The sequence below is a fragment of the Drosophila obscura genome, unplaced genomic scaffold, assembly GCF_018151105.1.
Source record: "Drosophila obscura isolate BZ-5 IFL unplaced genomic scaffold, ASM1815110v1 contig_17, whole genome shotgun sequence".
Lineage (NCBI taxonomy): Eukaryota > Metazoa > Arthropoda > Insecta > Diptera > Drosophilidae > Drosophila > Drosophila obscura.
In genome coordinates this window covers 2,126,833-2,151,737 of record NW_024542757.1, presented here as the reverse complement: position 1 = coordinate 2,151,737, position 24,905 = coordinate 2,126,833, and the positions used below count along the sequence as shown (strand labels likewise).

Here is a 24,905-nt window from a genome sequence, read left to right as displayed (position 1 = left end):
TTGTATGCCGTGTAAATTCGTTACAATTTGATATTGACTTGTATACTGTACACACACACAATGATACACTTAGACTAAAATGTATAGGTATACATATTGTGATTGAAATAATTGAGCATTATGCTTAGGTTACAGCGAAACACATTCAACTAACACAGAAATACGAAAGCGTAAGTTCCTTGGACCCAGCCTTTGTGTACAACTTAATCCGATATCATTTTCCAACCTACTCAGTTACTTAGGGCTCTAACATTTAAACATTACTTTGCTTGGGTTTCTTTAAGACACAGGGAAGACTTTAGAAATATCTATCATATGCATATACATAATTCTCAATATCATGTACTAAGTATCATCTACAATAATTTCATCATATCATATTTCCTCTATGAAGCATTGACTTAAGACTACAATTTCGATTCGCATCGGATTACTGCACGTGTGTGTGTGTGTGTGTGTTTGTGTGATAGGGAATATCTTTTAGTTTATTTTTACAACTAGTTTGGATTGTCACTGCTAAAACACCGTTTATCTACTACTTGCTAGACTCTAATACACTGCCAATTCCGTAGTATGTCGATACTGACCTCTCCTTCCTCCCAAGAGCGCGAGTATGGCTCTGCCAGACTTTTTGTTGTTGTTGGGGTTTCACCTTAATCATAGATACTGGTCCGCGTTGGCCTTCAGTTGAAATCAAATTTTCGCACTGCGAGCCCTCGCCGCATTTCCACGGCCAAACAGAATGCGCTTGAAGGCTCGTCGAAATTCCGGATTGAAAATGGTATAAATGACCTTGGAATAGATACGTACAACAGATAGAGAAAGCAGTGCAGTAGTACCGAGTGCTATTGTGATACGAGTATCGTTTGGGAATAAAAGTTCTTCTCGCCCTGACTTACGTACCGGATTCAGGGTGGAGTTGAAGTAACCCAGCCAGAGGAATAGCGATGCAATGGCCGGATGGATGTCGCATTCCTTGCACAGGCTCATTGTCAGGGCCATTACGAAGAAGGGCAGCCAGCAGATGACAAAGGCGCCAGTTATGATGGCCAGTGTCTGGGCGGCCTTGCGCTCTCGCTTTGCCTCCAGCAGCTGCCGCCGCTTGGCCAGCTTCTGATGTGGATTGGCAATGCTGGATAGTACAGTGCCCATGCCGATGCCTACGCCAACGCCCTTGCCAGGGCTGCTGTCTTCGCCCATTGCTTCTACGCCCTGCTCCGTCCGAGTGCCCGCCGTGGGTGTGCTAACGTTGCTGGCGCCCATTGCAATGGACTGGGCCAACGGCGTTATGGCATTCAGATGGGAGGCTATCTGATGATGCTGCGTGGCATGGGCCACCTGCTGCGACAGCGTGATGATTTCATTAGCATTGCTGGTGCGGTACTGCGAGGGTAAAAAAGAAAAGCAAATGCCCCGTCAGGTGGAACAAAGAGGTGTGCAAACAATTAGCGCCTTTGTGGGTTGCTCACCCGTCACGCGAATTAAGTCGCACTTACATCGTCGGCGTCACTGGAGACTGTCGTCAGCTCTGTGCCCGCATGGCTCTTGTTGTCGTAGTTGCTGGTGCTAAACTCTGTCTCCTCCCGCGTGATGGCCAGGCTGGCAAAATCCACGGCTATGGCGGCCATTGATCGCGCAACGGCTCCCTCCGACCCGGCACAGATGCCGGCCGTATTCGTGTTGCGGCCAAAGCAGATCCGCATCCGCTTAAGCGTGCGCCGCTGCACCTGCGTCTCGGTTCCGCCAGCGGATGTTTCCTCGCCAGCCCCCTGACGTTTCCGCCCTGCCACGCGCCGCTTGCCGCGCTCCTTCTTCAGTTCACGCACTGTCGAATCGCACTGAGAAAATGAGATCGGGAACAGAGGTGGGAAAAGCTGGTACTCGACTTATTTATGGCTTATTTTGTTTATGGACTCGGTGAAAGGTGCTTTGGCAAATTATTGGCAGAGCATTGAGCAGCATTTGGCTGGTGTCTTGTCAACGAAATGCTTGTATGATCAAATCAAGTTTCTATGCCCGTAATTATTTCAGCTGGCACTTTCCATATGCCACGCACTTCCCACACATTGGGATGATCATAAATCTCGGCTGGCATTTGCTTGGCTTTTGCCTCTTGGGTGCTCACTTGGGCATGCTAATGAGCAGCCAAGGGCTTCCCACGCCCACGCCCACGGCCACGCTCCTGCCCATGCCCATTCACATTCGCATTATTGTTTCTGCTAATGACATACTCATTATGGCAGGCAAGCAAATACACTTCTGAAGCAGCAGCAGCAGCATCAACATCCACTCGGCCAGCCTCCAAAAATACGGGGGGAGAGCCAGGCATTCGCCCGCCTGAATAGAATTTCATTATACGCAAGCACAACGGGCGTATGAGTAATTTTTCGACTGTTTCTTCCAACGAGGCTGGACAAGTGGACACTTGACATTTATCAATGGGATTAGAAGTAGGTTGAAAAATGAGGAGGAGGTGGCGGTGGGGGTGGGGGAGGGTGAGGCGGTACCCGCTGTCATCGATTGTTGATTGCACTTACATCCGTTTCCGTCAACGTCACATTGAAGGGCTTTTGCGAGCGACGTTGTATGCGCTTCCTGGCAATTATGTAGATTTTCCAATACAGAAATAGAATCACCAGCAACGGCACATAGAAGGTGCAACAGGTAGCAAATATCTATGGATTATAAGAGAAACAGCAGCAGAGAGATAGAGAGAGAGAGAGAGGGAAGTGATTCAGAAAGGAGGTCATTGACCATGACTGGAGATTACTGCTATTAAAATCTGTTACTTGATAGGCCACATCCTGCGACACCATGCAGTGCTGCTCCTCGATGCGCTTCAAGTAGTCCGGATCCTTCCAGCCAAACTGCGGTGCCAGGGACACAATCAGAGCGGCAAACCAGACGCAGAATATCATCATGAAGACACGCCGCGGGGTCCGGAGATTGTTATAGTCAATGTTGGTCACCGTCCAATATCTGTGAGGGAAACCAAACGAAATTGCTTTCCGTCACTCCGGGGAAGGCGACTCTGACACTCACCTGTCCGCCGCAATGGCCACCAGATGCAATATGGATGCTGTGCAGCAAAGTACGTCACAAGACGTCCAAATGTCACAAAGTTCCGGGCCCAATATCCAGCCATTGCTTATCTACGGAAAAAGAAAAACGCAAGTAGTCGATGGCACATTGTTTGCTGCCAGTTATGATGCAATTGAAACAATTAGCCATGGAGCACTGCTGCAGAGTCTCAACTCTTTGGCGCCTAATTTCATTTGCAAGCTTTTCCCTCCCAGACTTCCATTAGGGTAATCAGGCTAGTGCAACCACCACAATGGAAGCGACAATGGACACTTACCTCGTAGACGGCGCCGAGCGGCATGACAAGACAGGCAACAAATAAATCAGCAACTGCCAGAGATGCAACCAAATAATTGGCCACATTCTGCAGGTTTCTCTCCAGTATAATGGCGGCAATTACGAATACATTGCCTGTGGACACAAAAGAGAGACGATTTAATCATGCAATTCTCGTAATAAACGGGGACAGAAAGTGCTGCATCAATTGATGCAACAAATGATGCACCAAATCGGTCATTAAGGTTTCGATTACATTATGGGTGTATTTTTGGGCCGTGGTCCTGAGAGTAATTAAGTTTTGTGTGCCAAGAGGGAACACTATAAATGGAGCTAGACAAAATCAGTCAGTGGCAGAAGCGTCATATCAAAGGAGTTTCTAGTTATTTGCCTAATTGCTGGCAATGGTGCATGTGAAAGCAAGCCATCACCTGTCTCTCACTCCCTTTCTCTCTGACACTCTCTTAGCCTCGGGACTTGTCTCATAACCGTTCTCTTGCTCCTGCTGCTTCTCTGTGGGATGCAAATGAGAGCTGTCTGGCAGCTTGCTTAGAGTCATCGTCACCATTATCATCGTCGTTGCTGGCTTTGATTAAGCGCATGCAGCTTGGCAAATTGTAATTGCCGCTGTGGCACCCTCTCTGCTACACCTCCCCAAAGGAACCAAAGTGACACCACGTCAGTTACCCCTTCCCTCTACGTTTCTCTCCATGTATGGCAGCTGAGACAGCTCGGTCTTGACTGCAGGTTGTCAAAACGTTTTGTCGTCGCTTGGCCTGTGCCAGCAACTGCATTTGCATATGCCTTGCCAAGGATATGTTACGTTGCGGATACGTTGCATCTACCAAAGGCACACAAACTGTTATCTATCTCTGGCGTGAGTGTCTGTGTGTGTGTGTGTGTTTGTGTTTTATGTTCTCTGCGTATCTGTGTGCGAGTGTACGAGCATCTGTGTGTTTGCCGTAATTTCCATTTGACGCCTTGGCGCGTTTTTAATAGCTTTTCACGTGCCACAGCTAAATAATTTGGGGAACTTTGTTTGTGCCAGGCAGCATCCACCTCAGTTGAGGTCTTAAACGTCTCAGGATAAGGAACTCCCTCCCACCGTATATCATCTGCCACTAACAGCCAGCCAGCCAGCCAGCCAGCCAGTCAGCCGCTCCTCTAGAGGAGGCAGCAAATCATATTTTTAAGCTCCAAAAAATCAATAAAAATTCACCAAGAGGGCGCAATAAAAATCTTCTGCATCATAAATTTCACTTCATTTACAGTTCACTTCGGCAGCGATATGGAAACTTTGCCTTTCCTTTTCTTATCCCAGCGGCATAAATTTGAGAATAATTTAATGCCTTCCCCCGCCAGCTCACCCTTGTGTGTTTGGGTGGAAGAAAAATTTAAATTTGGATTTGATTTTGATTAAGTACTTGCCTATAATGGTGACGAGTATCATCAGGCCCAGCACCACGGCCATGGCGATCATCTTGACTAGCAGCCAGAACTCGGCCGCCTCCCGCTCGCTGGCAGCCCTCCGCTGCTCGTCCAGACCAAAGGTGGGGCTTCCATTTCCGTTGCCGTTACCACTGCCACTGCTACTGGCATCGCTGCGATTCCAAATGATTTGACTCAGATTGGCGGCCGTGTCCTCTAGCTGGGTTAGATTGCCATTCAGCTCGATGAAGAGGCTCTCGTTGAACAAAATGGCAGGCAGTTCTATTTCCAAAATGCTCGTTGGGACATCATCATCCATGGCAGCAGCAGCAGCAGCGGCAGCCACGAATTCAGCTGACAATATTGCTGGTGTTGTCATTGCCTTCAGCATTATGTATATGTGCGTGTGTGTGTGTATATGTGCCTATGTGTGAGTGTGTATCTGTGTGACTCTGCTTGGGGCGTGTCAATGTGTATTGGTGTATGTCTAACGCGTTTGTTCCTGCTGCTGCTGGCGGCGCAGCTGTTGCTGTTTCAGTTGCTGTTGTCTCTGTTGCCGCTGATGTTGCCTCTGCTGATGTCGTGCTTGACGCTTGTGTTGCTGCCGCTGTTGCGGGTGATAAACCGCCTTAATCGTGCTTGCCAAGCACTTAACACGTAAACTGCAAAATACAGGGCGGTTCGAGAGTCAATAGGGGGAGTCAGAGATGAATAGCAGCACATCAAAAGCGCCGAAACAAAAAATAACCCCGAAGCAAAACAAAATGGGAACTCTCGTCTGTTTACGAGGCCGAAGCTTTTGATACCCTTGAAGATATATATTTTCCTTATAGCAGATATATGTACGTACATACATACATATTAGGCTGGGCCAAACATTTTATTTTTTAATTCAAACGAGACACCCCCTTGTTTTGTTACCTTGCATTTAATAGTAATTTACATGTTTTTATTTTTATTTTTTTTTTATTTTTTAGAGGTTGCTATCGAATTAAAAAAAAAAATTTAACCAAGAAATTAAAAAAAAAAAAATTTTGCTGAATGAGTTGGATAATTGTTGAAATCTATTGCATATATATTGATACCATAAATATCGTCATTAATCAGTTATTAGCAGTAAAAAACCTGCACAAGGTTTTGCGAACTAGTTAACCAAATATAACAACCTCAGTTGAACTTTTCACCAATCGTTAATTTTTTAACAGTAACTAAATAAAAATAAAAATACCTTATTATCAATATGAACTAGTTTCTAAGTTTCAATATTATTTGAAAAAACCGGCGAATTCAATTTTTTTTAAATGTATATTTACACAAAAATTTTTATTTTCTTTCCGTGGTAGCAACCCCCAAACATTAAACTAAAAGTTTGAAAAAATTGTCTAATTTTATTGAATAACAAAGAACAGAGATGGGGGTGTCCCCTTGAAAAAAAAAAAAAATTGTTGGTCAAATTTTGGCCCAGCCAAGATATGAGTTAATATTTATGTTATACAATTTGAATAAACTGAAAGCATTGTGGAATAGAGAAATTCATAATGTAACCAGCAAAATAACCTGGAAATACATTTCTAGTTGGAAACCACTGTACTGTATGTTATAGAAGTGCATCAAATTGAGTTCGCAACATGATAAATTATTTTCGTCTCTATTCGCTCAGTTTACCTCGAGTTTAACCAATCAATTAATCATAAAATCGTGCGACCAAGTTGTTTTGTGTACCCTTTTCAGCTGCCAAACTGATCACTTTTCAATTGTTATTCCAGGAATAAAGCTCGTGCCTCGGTGATGTGCGTGATCAAAGCTGAGATTCCTACCGCTTCACTAGTAAATATTGTTTCTGTATCTTTTGATGGAGAAAGAGCGCACCGCTTAACGCTCGAAAAATGGTTTTTTGTTCTTTAGAAGAAGAAAAAATGCAATAAAGAAGCGAAAAGCTTGCAAATTTCCATTCTTGTCTAGTAAACACACACACACAGAGAAGGCGACGGGGCTGGTCGGGCGTTGAGGTGTTGGCACTTGGCCTTTGTGAGCCCGACACATACACACACACACATACATACTATATACAGACTGCAACACATTAGGTGACCTTTGTCTGTGTCAAGGTGTCCCACGGCGGCTGGAACCCAGGTGAAAGCCGTCAACCAGTCTGAAACAGTCCCTCGGGCCAACACCTGCCCGGAGAGGCAGACTAACGGCGAAGGTTGCTTGATGGATTACCGTCAAAGGACGACACATGGGTGGGGCAAATTTTACTCCAGCGAATTCGACCCCATCCCATGCCAAACGTGTGAGACAACCCTCGCAGTGGTTGCTGTAGCTGTTGCTGGTTTTGGCCCGGAAAACACTAGCAAAAATGCTAATAAGAGCGTCGGAAGCGGATGAAGGAAAAGCGAAGCGAAGCGATGCGATGCAATGCGCCCAAGCAGCTCATGTGTGAGAAATATTTTCATAGTCAAGGTAATCGTAATCCGCTCCATCCCACCACACCACCCCGCCTAGCCCAAAGCATAGTCATAGTCCTCGTCGTCTTGCTATTAATAAATGCACTATAAATGTTCGGGGTTCCCTTCTCTGGGGTTTCGCTTTCCTTTTCGGTTTCTACTTTTCTTTTCGTTGTCGTTGCTTGATTCTAGTTTTGCTCACACTTATAAAAGTAAATGTATATCTGTAGAGCTTCTAAAGAATATAGCTTGGAATTGCTTGTGGATTCATTTGCATAAATTAAAAAGGGCTCTAAAGAGTATCGAATATGCTTAGGTGGTATCTTGAGTTCGTGACTCCAAACCGAAGCTTTCTTACTGTTTTTAATTATGAAAGCGATTTCTTTTCTATTTTTCTTTGCTTTTGTTCTACACGAAACAGTTCGGTATGTATGAGAGATGGTAATGGACAGACATTTTTCGGCACGAACCAACAAGGCAGAAAAATATACAGTTTCCAACCCGTACTAACACGTATGGCTAGAAAATATTCTCGTGTCACGATTTTACTCGATGAAAACACGGTCCAGGGTGTGCCCCTAGAAAAAAATGGGGTTATGGAAAGGGCGAAGTGGGATGGAAAATGTGCCAACGTTGGCAACAAAATTCGCTTTAGGGGATAGGATAGGATAGTCGAAACGGATGGAGAGAACAAAATCGCGTCGAGCTGCGGTTGCTTCCTATACGAATCTGCCCCAAAGGCTCAACTCTTACCCCTTACACAGGCTCACAGATGCAAACACACACACAAACATTCACATATCAGAGCACACACCACACATATACATATGTACATACACACACACACATACGTACTGAACTCATACTTGAATTAATTCATACTCTAATAAATATACAAAAAGCTCTGTTGAATGTCTGCTGCTGGCACTGGCTCGGCTCTTTTGTTGTTGCTATTGCTGGTGCTGCTTCTGCTGCTTCTGCTGCTGTCGTTGTGTCAGCATAATCTTTTGGCAGACTTTTCGTTTTGATCATCATAGCCTATCCCATTCCATCTCCAGTTCCACATTGCCTTGGCCTGGAGTGCAACGGAGTGGAGTACTGAACTGAAGACGCGTACAATGCTCCACTTAGAAGGAAAGTTCGTACATACATCTCTGACGAGAACAGGAATGGGAAATAGTCTGTAACCTAAATCAGTGAACAGCTGTCAGATGATACATATCTATGTATGTACATATGTTAGTATGTATAATTGGCCTGCAGTTAGCTGGAGAGCCGAAACAATGTCTGCATGTGGGGATAGAGGACGAAACTTAGGGAAGATGATACCACCGACAATCGAACAGCAATCTGCACTCAAGTCTCCAACTTTCCGTAACAATGAACTCTGTAACCTAATGCAGGAGTCTAATTGCTCTCGCCTTTGGGATCGCACCACTGCTGTGGGACTGTCAGCCTTGGAACGAATCAAATTGTGTGCCACGATTTTGCAAGAACGATTGTCGACAGTCGCAATGCAATTTCGCATTAGACGAGTGCACAATGGCCAATAGGAGGCAAACAGGCCAACCGACGATGCCAGACATCAAATTAAATCCACAAAAGGGAAAACGTCCAGAAATAGCACAGAACAGAAAGAAGTTGCGGCCTGTGACCAGTCCCTACCCTTACCTGATGCTGGCTAACGAAAAATAAACAGACCATAACAAGTATTTTCAGGCGATTCAATGCAATTTCACATACATATAACAATTTAATGTGAACATAAAAGAGTTTGTGTTTTTATATTTAAGCGGCATTGTGCGGGTTCTCGTTGCAGAAACGTTCTGCAGCCCTGCACCGGGACTGACCTTCTCGGTGGGGGATTGCCAAATACAATTCATATTCATTATACTCACACATAAGCATAATTATGTCCTTTCATTTTCATTTCGTTCGCTTCATTAGCGCCGCTTTGCCGCAGGTAGATTCCTCAGAATGAATATTTATACCGAGTTGTGACAACGCCAACGATGACGACAACGACACGGACAACGACAACAGCTACGCTGCGAAGCCGGAGACGGACCCGGAGAGGATGACGATGATGATGATGATGATGAGTCTCTCACACCGCACTTGACACACAGACACGGACAAGACACACAATGACACAGCTTCCTCCGTCTCGCAGTTTTGTTTGTATGGGTTTCGTTTGTTGATTATATTTATCTTTTCTATTTTGTAGGTTTTATTGTTTGCGTCCTAATTATGCGGGATTTTTCGTTCACTTTTATTATTAAATTACAAAAAATAAGAACTCTCAGCTTGAGACTGCAGTTGAGTATTAAAATGTGCTTTTGTGGAGTAGTTCTCGATATTTTTAAATATTCAGTCTATACTATACATTATTGATATATCCAAATATTTCGGTAACAAAATTGTTCTTGGTCTGAGTGAATCTGTTTATTGCTTTAAACTGGGGGCAGACGAGTCGCGTCGCTTCGCGTCTGGTACCTATACCCAAGCGTAACTATTGACAAACTGCTTCAATGTGGCCGTTTAAAGTAGAAGGAACAAACGAAAGCAGCTGATTCTCGTGTAGACTTTGCCGAGTGACGCAGGCGCTTTTGCCGGCTCTCTCCGCTCTCTTATACAACATGTGGAAAGTCTACACTCGAGCAATTTAAGAGAACATCCGTTCCCTGGCTCTCTTTGCTGCCTGTTGAGTTTCGAGTTTTCAACGAGATTATTTTTCAAAATTAACGGAAAAGAGGAAATCTGCTGCTCGTTCCGCACCAGTGATTCTGCTGTGGCTGCTGCTGCCCGTCTAATGTATGCAAAACAACGAATGGAAATCTGAACAATGCAAGATCTGCTCCATTTTAATATCGCTAATGCAGGCGGTGGGGGCACGGACACGATGTCCTTCGGCTAATGCGCATTAGGCTCTCCTCTGCTTCTGCTTCTGCTTATTGGCATTTTCGATGGGTCCGCCTTTAATTTGATGGCCATTTCTATGCAGCTGCCGTAATGTGAAACATTCCGTAGTCCGGCCAGCAACTTCTCAAGTTGGTCAAACTGCTTAGGCGTTTGCCGTTTGCCTTTTGACTTCCGTTGCCTTTTGTTATGCCGCTGGATCAGGCATAGAAGTCCGGACTAGGGAGTAGGACCAAGACCTGGACCTGGACCTGGACTTGGACCGGGACCAGTCCGGGGCATCGTAAATTAGCAGCGGTTTATTGCCAGTACGTGACATTTTGGCCCCGTTCCGGCGTCGACATCAGCAATAATTACGGCGTTCATTTATTTGCCTTGGCCCGACTCTGGTCTGGTCAGCCCTGGGCTCTCCGGCTTTGCCTTCGATTGCCTTTTAAGTTGCTGCCTTTGTGGCTTGTGGTATGTGGCTTATGGGGAGGCACGAGCCCAACGTTTTCCCATCACATACTCCGCCTTTCCTTCCATATTTGTACAACAATAAAACATTGATTGTTGCAATTGCTAGACTAGGGTGTGTCTGGAGCAGCAGCACGACCAATAGAAGCATTTCTCAGCCTCATATTACGCATACGATGCGTGCGACTCTGATTGGGAAATTAACACAGCAGAGGAGGAGGCGAAAGGGGGAGGCTGCAATTTATATCTATAATAGCTGGAACTATCTTGATGGAGCTTTAAGCGGTGGCTCAACCGACCGTGGAAGGACCCTCAACTTGCACACATTTAATATATTTTAAGCATCCTACTAATGAGCCAGAAACTTTAACTGGAGACTCGTCCTTCGCTTCGTCCTGCCAGCACGTAAGAGTGCCATTATGCATCTCTCTATCTATGTGTGTGCGTGTGTTCCTCTATATTTCCCTCTCTCTGTGTTTCGCTGTGTGTGTGTAGTGTAGTGTAGTGTGCTGGGGAGCGTTAAGCATTTGCCAGTGCGTGACATGCAACCCCTCGAAGCAGGAAAGCCAAGGCCAGGCTGCAGCTGGAGCTGCAGCAGAGAAGGTTGTTGACTCCGCAGTTAACTCCCAACTGTCATTGTTTTAAATGGCAGAAAGTTAAGCGAAAATCTCAAATAATTTCCCATTATAAATGTGGCAAAGATAAGCGGCAACGAGCAACGACAACGGCAACGGCAACGGCAATGGCTACAATGGCTACATTGGGGGGAGTGAGCGACAAGCAACTAAAGTTCGACAGCATCATCACTTCATAGAGGTCTCCACTTTTATGAGTCAGTGCAATAAACTTGCCTTGTCACCATGCGTAACATAATAATTATAATAAAAACAATTTTTACGCATTTTATGAGCGCATAAAACTGTAGCATATTCTCAAACATCCATCCAGCGGATCAACGGAGACCTGACCAAAAAACAAAAATAGAATATAGAAGAAAAGAATTTACTGATGAATTGCGGTTTAGTTTTATGAGATGCCCCGACAAGATATACAATATATGTACATACATGCACGAGCATGTACATATACAGACTTATGTACATACATATGTGGATGTCTTGAGCCGTCAATATGAGACAGTTTTATGAGCAGCCAAGAACAAAGCCTGGGATCCACCATCGTAGCGCTGGCACTGTTGCGGGCCCTGTGCCCTGGTCCCTGGTCCCTGTGCTGTATCAACATTTTATGAGCCTTTAATGTTTTGTTTGTTAATAAAATCGGGCAACGACAAAGACGTTGGCTTCGTTACGCCAATCCTCCCACTCCACTCCGGCCGGAATAGTCCTTGGCATTTTATATATTTTTAATGTGCGCACTTTGACACTTTTAATGAATCTCAAACATTAATTTTCTTAATGAGCGCGCTCATTTAAAGCCTACGCCAACTTGGGCCTAGTTGCGGTGCTACAGATCCTGGTTCTGGTTCTTGTCCTGATATTCTGGAATTCTGGTCTCTGAAAAATGTTGACAAATGACTGTCGGGTCATTATTGTCCATGGGATGGTTGGGGGGGGGGGGGTAGCAACAACAATGGTTAGGCACTGAAATGTTTCGGCTGCAATGACAGTGCAAATGACAATGGCGCCAGCAATTTCCTCCCTTCATCGTTTCCAACTTAATGAAGTTTGAATGAAAATCCATTGGCACACACTCTCGCAGAGACAGACACAGTGCCACCACGCACAGCCACAAACACACGCACACAGGCACGCACACACACATGACTGACACTGTCCGGCTTAATGAGCCGCACTAAATTCACACGAAACTTTTTGGCCAAAAGGGATCGGATCCCTCTTTCCCGAGAGACAAGGGCGAGTGTGTGGCAACTATTTATCGCTGATGCTGGACAAATGTTCTACAGTCGGTCGACTGGCAGGAATTTATTGACACACTCAATCGAACGCTTTGATCGTAATCCCTTTTCAAACAAAACCAACCCAGAACCCCACTATCCACTCTTCACTCTTCACCAAAGTTAAGTCAAGTTGTTGTTTTTTTTTTTGTTTGTTTGTTATTTAGTTTGGGGTTTTGTTGCCGACTTTGACCAAAGTTGCGGCCGGACTCGTTTTCGGGTCAAGTAAAAATTTACTTTACTTTCATTTGGATTGTTTATGTTATTTCGGTAATGGAACCCGCCTACGCACTACGATATTTTGGACTACAGCTACTTCTTACTATCTATTCTTCGAAGGATATTTCAATATAATTATCGTAATCATTGGTGTCATTGTCATCCAGGAAAACCCTGCACTCTTCACGGACGCTTGGGCTACAAAGATGGTCAACCGTGAGATCCGAGAAGAGTGTCAACTGTTCTGTGTCGCTTGCGGCACAGCACAGATTCTCCTCTTGGCCATAGTCATTCGTTGATATAGTCTCCTCCATTTCCATCTCCTCATTGAAATTCTCTTTTTCCAGTTTCGTTTCTCTTTCCACCTCGCGCTCCCTTTGCCTCTGCAGTCTATCCTTCTTATCCTCAGCAGCTTTTTTTGCTGCCGCCGCCTCCGGATCATACTTGTAATTGTTTCGCATTAATTCCTTGGGAAACCGTCGATCAGGCTCCAAATACAGGCCCCACATCACATAGATCATGACCAGTAGCGAAAGAAGTATGTAAACTGAAATTAGAGCAAAATAAATACAGTAACGAGAGAGTACCAGCGATCCAACTAACCATCCAGTGTAACATTGAGGACCACGAACATGCTGTTGTCTATCTGACCGAAGAATTCTCCACAGGCATAGGTGTAGTAGAGGTGGAACAGGAGCAGGGCCGCCGTCTCGCAGATCCAGTAGAATACGGCTATACTCTCCCGCTTCACGATACGCATCATGGTGATCACATTGAACATGACATTGAAGCCATACAGCAGCAGCCACTTGACGGTGTAGTCTGGAAATTATTTATGCATCAGTTTTTCGGTTGAATCTGTGCATGTGCTTACCCTGTTGTGACATGAAAAGCTCCAGTACCCAGAAATGAAACATATAGAGGGAATATAGCACATTTATGAAGCCAATGGTCAGACCCCAGTCGGCCCGATTCACCAGGCACTGGCACATCAGAAACTTTACATAAACAGAATCCATCTTGGGCAACGTTCGCCCCGACAGCTCGGAAATGACTGAACGGAGAGACGGCACGCGCACTGGACCTCCAGTTCCATGGAACTGTGTTATCGCTTACTGAAATCCCCCTTAGGGTCATAAATCACATATGCACAAGCATATGTATCCAGATTGGAGTACTCGCAGTACTTGTAGCTATGCTCTAAAATTTGCAAAATCAAAAATTAAAAACAAACAACAAATTTGAGAAAGAAAAAAAATATTCAGTTCTTCTCTCTCTCTCTCTCTGTCTCTGTCTTTGTTTGCATTAGCCATAAACTGGTGAGAGTATTAGTATCTACGTATACATATGCATCTGCGACGTATCCCTATACATGTGCATGTTCTTTTACCCCCCTTTGGGGCACTTAATGCCCAACGTGACAACATAAAATGCAGCAGCTTCGCCTTTTTATATGTGGCAGCACAAAAATAACAACAAAAGCCAACAGAATTTTGTTGTAAAATATTATAGAGAGCGATATGAAAATGCAAACCACAGTAACCACCAAGAGTCCTATACATGCATACAAACATACATACCTATATATATACACAACACGAATATGTATCTATGTATGTAGTATATGGTGATGGTGTTAGTGCTACTGTGTGTGCGTGTATGTCTATAGTGAAAAGTTTAGTCGAGTTCAGTTTAGTTAACTGAAGGAGGAGAAGGAGCAGGAGAAGCAGGAGGAGCATGAGGAGCAGAAGCAACGGCATCAGCAACGGACGTAGTTGATTGCTCTGGTGGCTGGCTGCAGTTTTTGGCCCAAACCAATGAACCACATAATGCGGCGTACCCACACCCACACACAAACAGAGCGGCACTCTTCCACACACACACACACACACAAGAGCTGCGAAACGTTTAAGTAAGCGTGTAAATTATTTGAATTATTTATGAGTTGCAACAACAGTGTTTGCGTCAGCATCGGCGACCGCAGTCAAAAAATTCAAAGAGCTTTAAAAAGCCCTGGATCACCGACTCTTGATACCCACTGTTTTAGCAGGAGGGCTTCTTAGGGGGGTCCCACAGATAAGGTCCGGTCCCAAGATAAAAGATGCAGGGTCCAAGTTCTTCAATGTATATTTCAGTTTATTCTGGTTATTCAAAATCCGGCCGTTTGCTTATGGTTGTAGAAGCGGATTAGATTAAAAGTAAAAGTATCTAGGTATCTAAGCTGTGTGGCTGTCGGCAGCGGGAGCGTGGCGAGTATCAGCGCGCGAGAGCGCGTCACCGGGGGAAAGAGCGAGGGCAACAGCTTGCGTAGCTGGAACCCAAACAGTGTGGTGTGGCTGGAATGCCCACAGAGCTTTTGCCCCGCCAGCGCCGTCCCCACTCTGGACACCCACTCTTATATATATACATACATGCTCGCACATATGCATACATACTTATGCATGAACCATACTTATTCAGCATAAAAATCAAAATATCTCAAACCGCACACAGTGACGAAGTGAGCGCGAAAGAGGGGGGTGTGCCACGGCAAATCCCAGTACGGACATCAATTCCCTGGGCGATGCTTAAACAGGCGATGACGACGTTGGTCCGAGTGGCCCACACCGTTGATAAATGCCACGCAATTGAAGTTCTGCTCGGCCAGCTAACTGTAAATGTTAATTCCCAGCTGAGAAATTTATTAATGGTCCCCATCCCCTGTTTTAGCCACATCCCCTGGCAGAACAGTAACAAAAGAAAGGCAATCACCACAAAGAAATGTAAAGAAATGCCAGGAAAAAGAGACACACACTAAGAGTACGAGCATAACGAAAATAAATGCTAGTTTAAAGTGAAAAATAGATGCTGCACGTTGATTTGTAAATGTACTTGGAGGGGCACTGTATCTAGATAGATCTGCCAGGGATGAATGCCCTATTCCCCTGGGGGAATGCAGCTTTAAAGGGCGATACTTTGCGAGAAAACTTCTTCGGGGGTTTCCATTTCTATTTTGGCTTACACTCATATCACGCATGTGACCCCAGTTACTTATGGCCGCAATAAGTAGAAGTACATTCCACTCAACCAACGGAGGGTTCCCGGAGAGATGGGTTATGGTTAGGGTTTGGGTTTCAGAGTGGGAGTATCGCAATATGGCTGCCAATTGCACGCACTTTTGTCGTTCAATTTAAGTCGCAAAATTCTGGCTTTCCGCAACGTGGGGTTCATTTTTTTGTGCCCGTCGAAGCTCCTAAGTAGCTCTGCGGCTTCACTCAATGGGGGGTCGGTATACGTTAATGCCAGCCCCTAAAACCCAACTGCCTCCTCAGTGAGCCACGTGTGTTTGTGCGTGCGGCTGTGTAATAATTTGGTCTATTTGTTGCCTGCCATTGGGTTTATTGAATTTGGCATTTGCATGTTAGACGACTCGTCGCACATGTGAACAGGGGATGGATGCTGCTGCCCCGCCTCATCTGCTTCTCTCGATGGATGGCACTGCCTGCCTGCCATCCTCCTGCCTCCTGCCTCCGACTTTTGTCGCTTTCTTTTCCGCCTTCTGGTGAAAGCCATTCAATTATCTGGTAGTAAATATTGCAAATGAAGTTGTTTATTGTGCATGATGTTATGCCAATTGAATTTGCAGCTTACGGAGCTCCCGTTCACCGTCCCTGAGGCAGGGCTCCTTCTGGCAGGTGTGCGTGTGGCCAAAGACAACACACCAGACGCAGCAACAAAGAATAGCCCGATTTCATTTCGTAGTCAATTAAAAAATGTTACGCCCGGCGAATGATGAATAATTTGTTCGGTGGGAATAGGAATAGCTGCCGCTAATCTTGAATATTGTCGACTTTCTTCATTTCCATTTGATTTATGCGAGGGACGAGAAGTAGAGAAAAAGTGAGCGAGAGAAGGAGAGAGGGAGATAAACAAAAGAAAGCCGCTACAAACAAAATGAGGGCTCGGCAAAGTGCAAAAGCGAATTAATTATGCACATTAACTTTTGCCGCTTAATGCGCTGCCAGTTCTCTGACTGAGGTGAGACTGATTCTTATTCAGAGAATGTGGACGAGGATGCTGATCCAGACAGAGCTGACCCAAGTCCAAGTACCCCGTTCCCCGTCCCCCGACCATGACACAACGAGTGCGCGAATGACTTTGAAAAATGGGCGCGGCCCCTCAGCAGCAGGAGAAAGCTGCTTAATTAGTGCGTAATTTGTAAGTTGAGAAAAAAAGTAAAAAGGCGTTGAGGGAAAACTCACCAGAGTGGAAAGCCAAACGGGAGGCAGGGAAAAGGCCAAACAATGAGAGAGGTAAATATTAATTACTGTGCGGGATAATTCTTGGGCTATGAAAAATGTGTCTCGCCTTCACTCCACTTCACTCCACTCGACCTATGCATCCATCAATCTGCCAATCAGTCAGCTCCACAAGTCTGAAGTCTCAAAAAATCTTCCGATTAGGCTGATCTCTGTGTCATCCCCTTAGATATCCTTTGGACAAGGGACGAGACCCTTGTTTATTCAGTATAAATAAACATTGTTTGCTTTCAATTTGCACCCTTTGATGCTGCTGCACATTGTGTTTGTGTTTTTTTTTTTTTTTTAGAACTGTGGCGGATGTTTTGCGGCATATTCTGTTTGTTTAGGCTGCGGCTCCTGTAGCCACTTTGCTAACTGACCAATGGCTCGGGGCTCTGATGTGGCCAGATGTCAATTAGCCAGGCCAATTTGTGACTAATTCGCACAGGTCCATATCTCCCGCAATCCTTCTCTGTGCATCCACCTATCTTTTTATACGAGTATCAAAGAGTCAGACCTTGTAGTACTTACCTATTTTCCCTCTTTCATTTAGCCTGTGGCTTTCATATGTGAAATAACTGTGAATTACTCAGTACACTCACAAAAGAACACACATACATACATACATATGCACAGAAAGAGACATCCAGAGCGGGTCAGAAGGAGACAGCGAAAGGCCGGAGCTGCTTCTGGCTTCGTGCTTTAATTTCCGTTTCCGTTGAACTTGCACATTTCTGGCTTGCATGCGCCAATTTTCATACCACCCGGCCTTAGCTTCCTACTCCTCCTCTGCGCAAGGTCGTGTTCAGCCCAAAAAAAAAAATTAAAAGCCAAATTGTTGAATTATGCACAGAGAGGCGCCTGCCTTCCTTCATTCCCTTTTGCCCTGCACATGGCCTGCACGCCTTGCCCACCACTTTAAGGTCGTTCTGTTTAATGCAATGAAATTATTCTTCCACTGCGGTGGTCCACCCATTGAAATGTTAATTAATGCCCAGAAAAGAACAGCAGCAGCAACGGCATCAACAAAAGCAGCGTCAGGACCAAGCCTGCGAGCGGACCATAATGGCCAACCTGATGGTCACCTTTAGCCAGGTGAAGCCTCAACGACCCCAAAGGATGCGGGCCCTGATCCGATGCACTTTATTCCACTTATAGCTGATTAAGCGGAACTCAGTCCCAACATCTTTTATGCGTATAGCAGGGTAGCAAAAGGAGTACCCGCAAATACCGTATCAAAAGAAGCCGCAGCCTGCCGCCATCTGAGTCCAAACTGAGTGCCCAATATTTCTTTTCTCTATTGAAAGCATTTTATTTTCATTTTCCCTTCTTTTTTTGTGCATCGCAGGACTTAAACAAGCGGCTCGTTAACGGCAAAGGCGCAATTACACTCGAAACGCTTTAAATTTTAAGTGCTGCCCGAGTGTGTGGCACGTTGGCCTGCCACTGGGATGGTGTTGGGTTTGGGTTTGGGGTGGGGGTTGGTTGATGCTGGACGGTGGCAGTAACTACTGACTGACGGTGGCTACCTGTTGGCGACGTTCTGCCGGGGCACTCACTCGACGCGCTCGTCCATTGTGGGGCTAATTGCGTTGTGCGCGGTGCTTGGCGTTTCGAGCTCACTCGAGTGTCCCTTCCCTTCCCTTACACCACTCTCTCTCACTCTCTCGCTCTCTCTGGCTCTTTCTTACTCTCTCTTTCTGTATTTTTCACTCTGTGTATCTGTGTGTATAGAAATGTGTGTATGCGTGTGGGAAACGGAAGCTGAGCCTTCCCGGAGGCTCGAAAAAATGGTGCAGCCATATTGGGTTCACTGCCAAAATCCTGACACGGTGGCTCTGTGTATTAGCAAGGGGAAAGCGAAAAGTACTCCACAATTATTCCAATTTAAGATTTATGTATACATTAAATAGTTGCTTGGCCAGGGATTCAGCTGGGATCCACTGCTCCTCTGTGCCATTTTGCCCATTTAATTTCGTGCGAATTCCTTATGCCCCCGGGCGCTGGATGGGCCCTGCGTAATGGGAATGCTGCGGATCAAGAGGCAGAGGCCGGGACTTCCTGCTGAATATCATATTTTGCAATTCAATGATTTTCTTCTCCCCCTCTTTGCCTTTCTTTTCCAACGTGCCTTAACTTTCGCATATTTTTCTTCGACTGAATTGTGTAATTTTAATTCTTCGAACTTGAACGTTTATTTGTCTTTATTTTTTTTTTTTTTTTTCATTCTCTTTTTTGGCTCGTATTTTTTTAGCCGCCGGCCAAGAGCATTATTGCAAGTAGTGTCCTGTCCCATTCAACTGAGTGAGATCGAATAGAATGGGATGGTGCTGAAGAGCAAGTCAAGGAGATGGAAGTAGCGAACTCAAGGACCATGATGGACGTTCGCCCATTTATTGCTCATATTTCATATTTGCCACATTTTCGCTTGCTTCAGCTTCCATTTTAGCCCTGCACCCTGCTCCCGTTTCTCATTTTCGCTTTTGAAAATGAAATTTTTAATAAAAACGACTCGCGTTGTTTTTATTGGTTGGAAATTCTGCTGAAGCTGAAGCTGTTGGTGTTCGTTCTGCTGTTGATGTGTAATATTTAACGAGTGGATATATTCTTGGCATTTTCATTTTGCCCGGCTATCCCTTCATCGGCAGCAGCAGCGACAGCTCTAGCACACACACACAGAAAAATGCCAGTTGATTGAGCCAGAACTAGAGCCAAAATGCAGCTAGAAGGAGTCGCAGTAGGGGACGGAGGTACAAAATAGATGAAGTGCCAGCTAAGCAGGTGTCTGGCCATCAACTAACGCACATCCTGTCCCTGACCGAATGCAACAATTAAATTTCAGCACGGACATCCTACAAGGCAGCCATTGTGATGCTCCCAGAGCAAGGACGGATGAAGCGGGTGTAGCAGGACCAGGAGATAAACCAGAGCTCCTAAAATTTAGGAGAGTGAAGCAGATTTTCCATCAGCTTTAGCCTTGGCCATTGTCCAGTATGCCACACAATTCCACCAACACACTCTCCCCGCTTACACCTGAGCTCCATTGATTTGTGAGTGCAGGAGCGACCAGGGATGGACACACTGCATGGAGGAACCAGTACCCAGTGCAACAGATCCAGGATCCAACATCAGCATCAGCATCATCGTATCGCCAACGTCATCGACATCGACAACGACAACGACAAGACACTCAACAGCAGCATATGGAGAAGCGCTGGGCTGGGAGTGGCACACACATGGCACATTTACTCATCAAGATGCAACAAATTTTCCTAATTGAATGTCATATGACTGACATTATGTCTGATGTCCCCTCTCCGGACCCCTCCCCCCCTCTCTATGGCTTGTTCCGTTCCGCACGGATGTCTTGGATGATTTTCGTCGTCTTGTGCTGCTGCTGCGACTTACTCACGTGTGAAATTAATTTGTAATGACTACAAGACAACGAGTATGTGTCCCCTGCAGCAGAATTTGCATTTGTGAAAGAGCTGCCACCCCCTCTTTCGCTCCCGCTCGCTCTCTCCCTCTAGCTCTCTCTCTTTCTCTCTTTTTCATTTTCTAGGTATCTTTTCTTATTTGGTGTTGCAAATGCTGATTGACCCGACCAGCCAAGTGGCAATCAGTTGAAACAGGTCAGAAGGCACACTCCTCCCCCGCCAGCCAACAACCAACTAGCGGAAATGAGCGGGATTTTGCAACTTTGCTGCCTGTGCTCCCTTTGCCTCGCCTTGAAAGTTGCAGAAACCCAAGTCCCGGCAAGTTTCCATTGCCACCCATCGGAAAGTCACCTACTGGGCGGCATAAAGCCTTTGTAACTTAGTTGGAACTTAATTTTGTAAATTGTTCACCAATTCTTGGAATTGCACTTTGTGATTTTGAAAGTGGCAGCGAAACTTTTCATTTTCGTTCGGTTCCGTTTGAAATGTGATTGGAAATCCATGGTAACTGGTAACTGTGGCCAAGTTAAATTGGGAACTGCATTGACAGCAGGCCCAGCACATGCAGTTCATTTCCGCCTAATGGCTAAGGGTAGATTCCCTCTACAGTTGGGCTCTGCACTCCCACTCAAAGCAGAAAACGACAGAAACTTTACCACTTTGGAAATGAGCAAGTCAGGCTGTATGGCTGTATGGCTGGATAAATGGATGGATTGGTGGATGGATAGAGCAGGCCTTCAAAGGCAACAGGTTAGATTGCCACAATCTGCACACCGCACGCCAGTGGTTGGTTTAACAGGGGAAAGAAAGAGAGTCAAAACTCTGCCGAGTTGTTGTCAAGGACATGGGTGACCAGAAAACGGTTAGGCAGGAACACAGGCACAGCAACACGAACAGGACAGCGACAAAGATGGAGAGAGAGAGAGAGAGCGAGGGAAAGGGAGACGGAAAGTGCAAGCCAAGACTGGCCGACACAAATTGCTTCAAACACCTTGGCAAAGCAGCAGACGGAAGAAAAAATTGGAACTGAGTAGACAACTTAAAGTGCAAAAGGCAGGACAAGTAATAGAAGATGTCCCAAGCAACAGGAGGACACGGGGAGTGGGCTATGCTGATGGGTGATGGCTGGGTGGGGTGTGGTGGGGACATTGCTTGTCTACTTAAAAGTTTTCAAAGCGCTGCTTACGGCACGTGCGGAGTGGCAGGGAGAGATAGGAGAGAGATGGAACGAGGTGAAGAAGGAGAGGGAGAGGGGGCCATGTCCCAGCCATGAGCTTGGCAAGCAAGCAAAGCGTATTAAAACACAAAGCAGCATCATTAAATGTTAAAAGTTGCCTTTGGCAAAATAGAGAGAAAAACAGCGAGCCGAGCGGCGAATACCCATAGTTTCAGCAAAACTACAAGAGCACTACAACCATCGGCACAGCACGGCAGGGGGGATGGAGGATACTGAAAATAAGAACACGTAAGGACAATGCTGCACCAGTTCCGGACCGCAGATGAAGGAGCAGGAAATTGCACAGGCATCAAGTGCATTACTCAGGTGATTTCCAGAAAGAACAAACAGACACCACAAAAGAAACAATATCCCAACGCTCGCCACAAAGTCAGGCAACAAACAATCCGTTAATAATTATAACTGAAAGTGCGCGGCACGGACGGAGAACAGACAGAATGGAAAAGAATACCTGCAGGCCGGAAGGTTCTTGTATACCCAGGTATTGCGTATACGCAACGTATTCCCAGATACAGTTTCAGCTGCAGATTCTTCTCCATCAAGGTGGCGGCAGCTTTCGGTTGATTGCGATTATTTTGGATAATACAAGCGGCAATCAGCATGGGATTTCCTGGCCCAAATGCATTTTGGCCAACAGCCAGCGGGCCGCATTGTCTTTATATTAAGTTCACTGCTTTTTGAAGGCTGATGAAGATTTCCTTTCATTTGGACGCCTTTCTGCTCAGTCCTTCTCCTCGTTCCTGGCACAAGCCTCGATCGCAAGTGCAGCTCAAGGTCTCGCAATTAACTACTCCTTCAGCCTGCGGACCCTTTCCACTTCACTTTCAGAATTCCAAAGTTTTTCCGGCGACAAATTGCAGACGATAAGCTGTGGAAATGAAAGCGCACGAAAGCAGCGCCAGTCGACCACTGTGTAATCCGATTTTTCCAGGTTAAGTTGTCTTTGTTCTTGCCAATGCCAACTAGCAGCAGGTCCTCACCATTTACCTTTCGCCACTCCACGGACGAAGAGCAGCCACTGCATAGGCAGCAGCCCTGAGTCCGACAATAAAATACGCGCTGTGGCAAGTGGATCTCCGCTGAGAGCTGGCCAGGAGTGGGGCGCATGCGGCATCATAAAATATGCATGCAAGTGAGTGGAAATCAGACGGCGAGATGTAGTTGGGCAGCCATAAACGAAAGGTGTTTGTTTGCCATAGAAATGAAATTAAATTTTCCCGCTTAGGTATTCATATTTTTGTGTACCCTTCGAAACCAATGAACCAATGAAGCGGAGCTCCGTCCCGGGTACACACACACACCCATTGCAGGGCACTAAAAATTGTTTCGCCGCTAATCATAAATTGGAAAATCAAATTTATCCTCGGGCTGTAGTTCATTATTCTCCTGATGCTGTTGGTGCTGCCTGCTACTGTGCGGATATGCTACGATCCTGCTGCTGTTGTAATTATGTTGACTGTGAAACAATTTTATGGCAGATTGAGTTTTATTAGCATGCAATGTGCGTCGAGAGGATAGCAGAGAAGTAAATGTTTTCCCCTGCACCCCAGCTACGTGTACAAACATGGATATATATGTACATATATCCAGCCACCCATAGATGTACATACATCGTATATACATTTTGTGCCCTGGAGGATTGACGCCAAGGTAGAGACTGATGCTTAGGCTCAGATGGCAGCACCTTTCAGTAGTTGTCGCTGTCATTGCCGTTGTTGTCCTTATCAACAGCGTCAACAAAAAAGTTTGGCAAAAGCATCCTACAAATGCTGGAGCCACACGTAGATACAAGTCCCCCAGAAGGTGTGTGTTTTGGATAACCTTTTGACGGCATTATGATGAGTTTTTCTTTTGCTTTTGCCCAGGAGCCCAGCCCCCGATCCCAGCACGAGCTTCAGACCGAAACAGGGACCCACATCCAGAGCCAGAGCCAGACCCGGACTAAACTCGTAAATACCTTCATTATCGTTAAATCATGCTGGGAGAGAGAGTCTGCAGAGGAAGCTGGCAGAGAGAGAGAGCTCATGTCCCGTGTCCTGTGTCCTGTCTCGTGTCGTGCCTTTTATTTGCCCTTTATTTTTGGCTCTCGCTTCGTTTCCATTTCCGATTCCTCTCCGGGCCGTGTGCCTGGTGTCTGTGCGGCTTTGGGAATGGCTCATGTGGAGTTTTAAATAGATTTAAATGCACATTTAAATGAAATAAATGAGCAACATTTCACGAGACTCACTCTCTCCCTCTGACTGCGAGACTCATTGTTCTGGCCGTGTCTTTGCTGCAGCACTGGTTCAATTATATATATCAGCTCCACTCGGTAGAGGGCGTGGCCAGAACTTTTGTGGCCATGAATCATGCACAAAATAATTATATATTTGTGTCTTTGTAATGGTCAAAGTTGTGTGCTATTTTCATATTCACGCCTAATAAACTGCCAAATTAGTAGACAATCAGCCATAGGGCAGCAGAGTGCACTACAAGTCTAAACAAAACATTAAGATAACGCTGGATATATATAATAAAGAAGTGAATATCTCGACTGACGAATACTCAATACTCGTACTACATTACGCACAACTTGGAAGAAAAATATTTTATTTGGAGTGGAGAACTTGGCAGGAATGTATAAATAAAATATACCCCTGGGACCGATCGATATGCAGTACACACTGAAAATACTGAATCAGCTGAGTCTCTATAGCGAAGTGGAAATGCCCTGCCATGGCCACGGATGTTTTGAGCCGGCGATGGGAAGACCAAAAGTTACCAAATTACTCAGCCACCTGTCAACTGTTTCGCTTATTTATGATGGCAATGTGAATAAGGAACAACTTGATGCCATAAAAATGCAATTAGATGGAAATTTATGATAAATTTCTAAGCTGTTAATTACAAAACATTCATAAATTATCCACTCAATGCTCGAACGGAATTTCTAAACAAAAAATCCCTTATTTATTATGAATTATACGATGCATTTACTGTCTGTCCGTCCATCAGCGGCTCGTTCTGTTAGTGGGGGGAAGAAACAAATTTTAATTAAAACTCCAAGTTGGCAAACTTTTAACCTAAGAATTTCCATCCACATCCTCAACCAGTACCTTTATTGGCCTCTGGATTCGGAACCCAGAAACTTATGTACTTGGAGCCCGGACTGGTTAAATTTCAAAATAAATGCCACTAAAGTGCAAACTAGTAAAAGTTTCTAGTGCACAA

The 24,905-nt window shown here is 45.3% G+C and overlaps 2 protein-coding genes across 3 annotated transcripts in view; both read right to left on the bottom strand.

The window, feature by feature from the left end:
- Positions 1–548: 548 nt before the first annotated feature.
- The window catches only part of LOC111075370 (5-hydroxytryptamine receptor 2B), a 97,169-nt gene continuing 72,812 nt past the window's right edge, over positions 549–24,905 (bottom strand). The window contains exons 1-9 of one of the 2 annotated variants that reach the window (XM_022368585.2): positions 9,131–9,733; positions 4,786–5,447; positions 3,359–3,492; positions 3,043–3,152; positions 2,790–2,979; positions 2,538–2,675; positions 1,497–1,838; positions 904–1,383; positions 549–792 (exon numbers count right to left, since the gene is read on the bottom strand). In XM_022368585.2, the coding sequence (XP_022224277.2) occupies positions 694–792; positions 904–1,383; positions 1,497–1,838; positions 2,538–2,675; positions 2,790–2,979; positions 3,043–3,152; positions 3,359–3,492; positions 4,786–5,176 (1,884 nt within the window). In that variant the 5' untranslated portion in view covers positions 5,177–5,447; positions 9,131–9,733 and the 3' untranslated portion in view covers positions 549–693. Of the gene's footprint in view, positions 793–903; positions 1,384–1,496; positions 1,839–2,537; positions 2,676–2,789; positions 2,980–3,042; positions 3,153–3,358; positions 3,493–4,785; positions 5,448–9,130; positions 9,734–24,905 lie in introns of those variants that run through there. The other variant, XM_041592019.1, reaches the window with a different exon arrangement.
- Positions 12,685–24,905, bottom strand: part of LOC111075361 — an 85,050-nt gene continuing 72,829 nt past the window's right edge. Inside the window, exons 2-4 of the mRNA XM_041592020.1 lie at positions 13,616–13,941; positions 13,345–13,563; positions 12,685–13,288 (exon numbers count right to left, since the gene is read on the bottom strand). Coding sequence (XP_041447954.1) covers positions 12,849–13,288; positions 13,345–13,563; positions 13,616–13,760 — 804 coding nt within the window. The 5' untranslated portion in view covers positions 13,761–13,941 and the 3' untranslated portion in view covers positions 12,685–12,848. The remainder of the gene's footprint in view (positions 13,289–13,344; positions 13,564–13,615; positions 13,942–24,905) is intronic.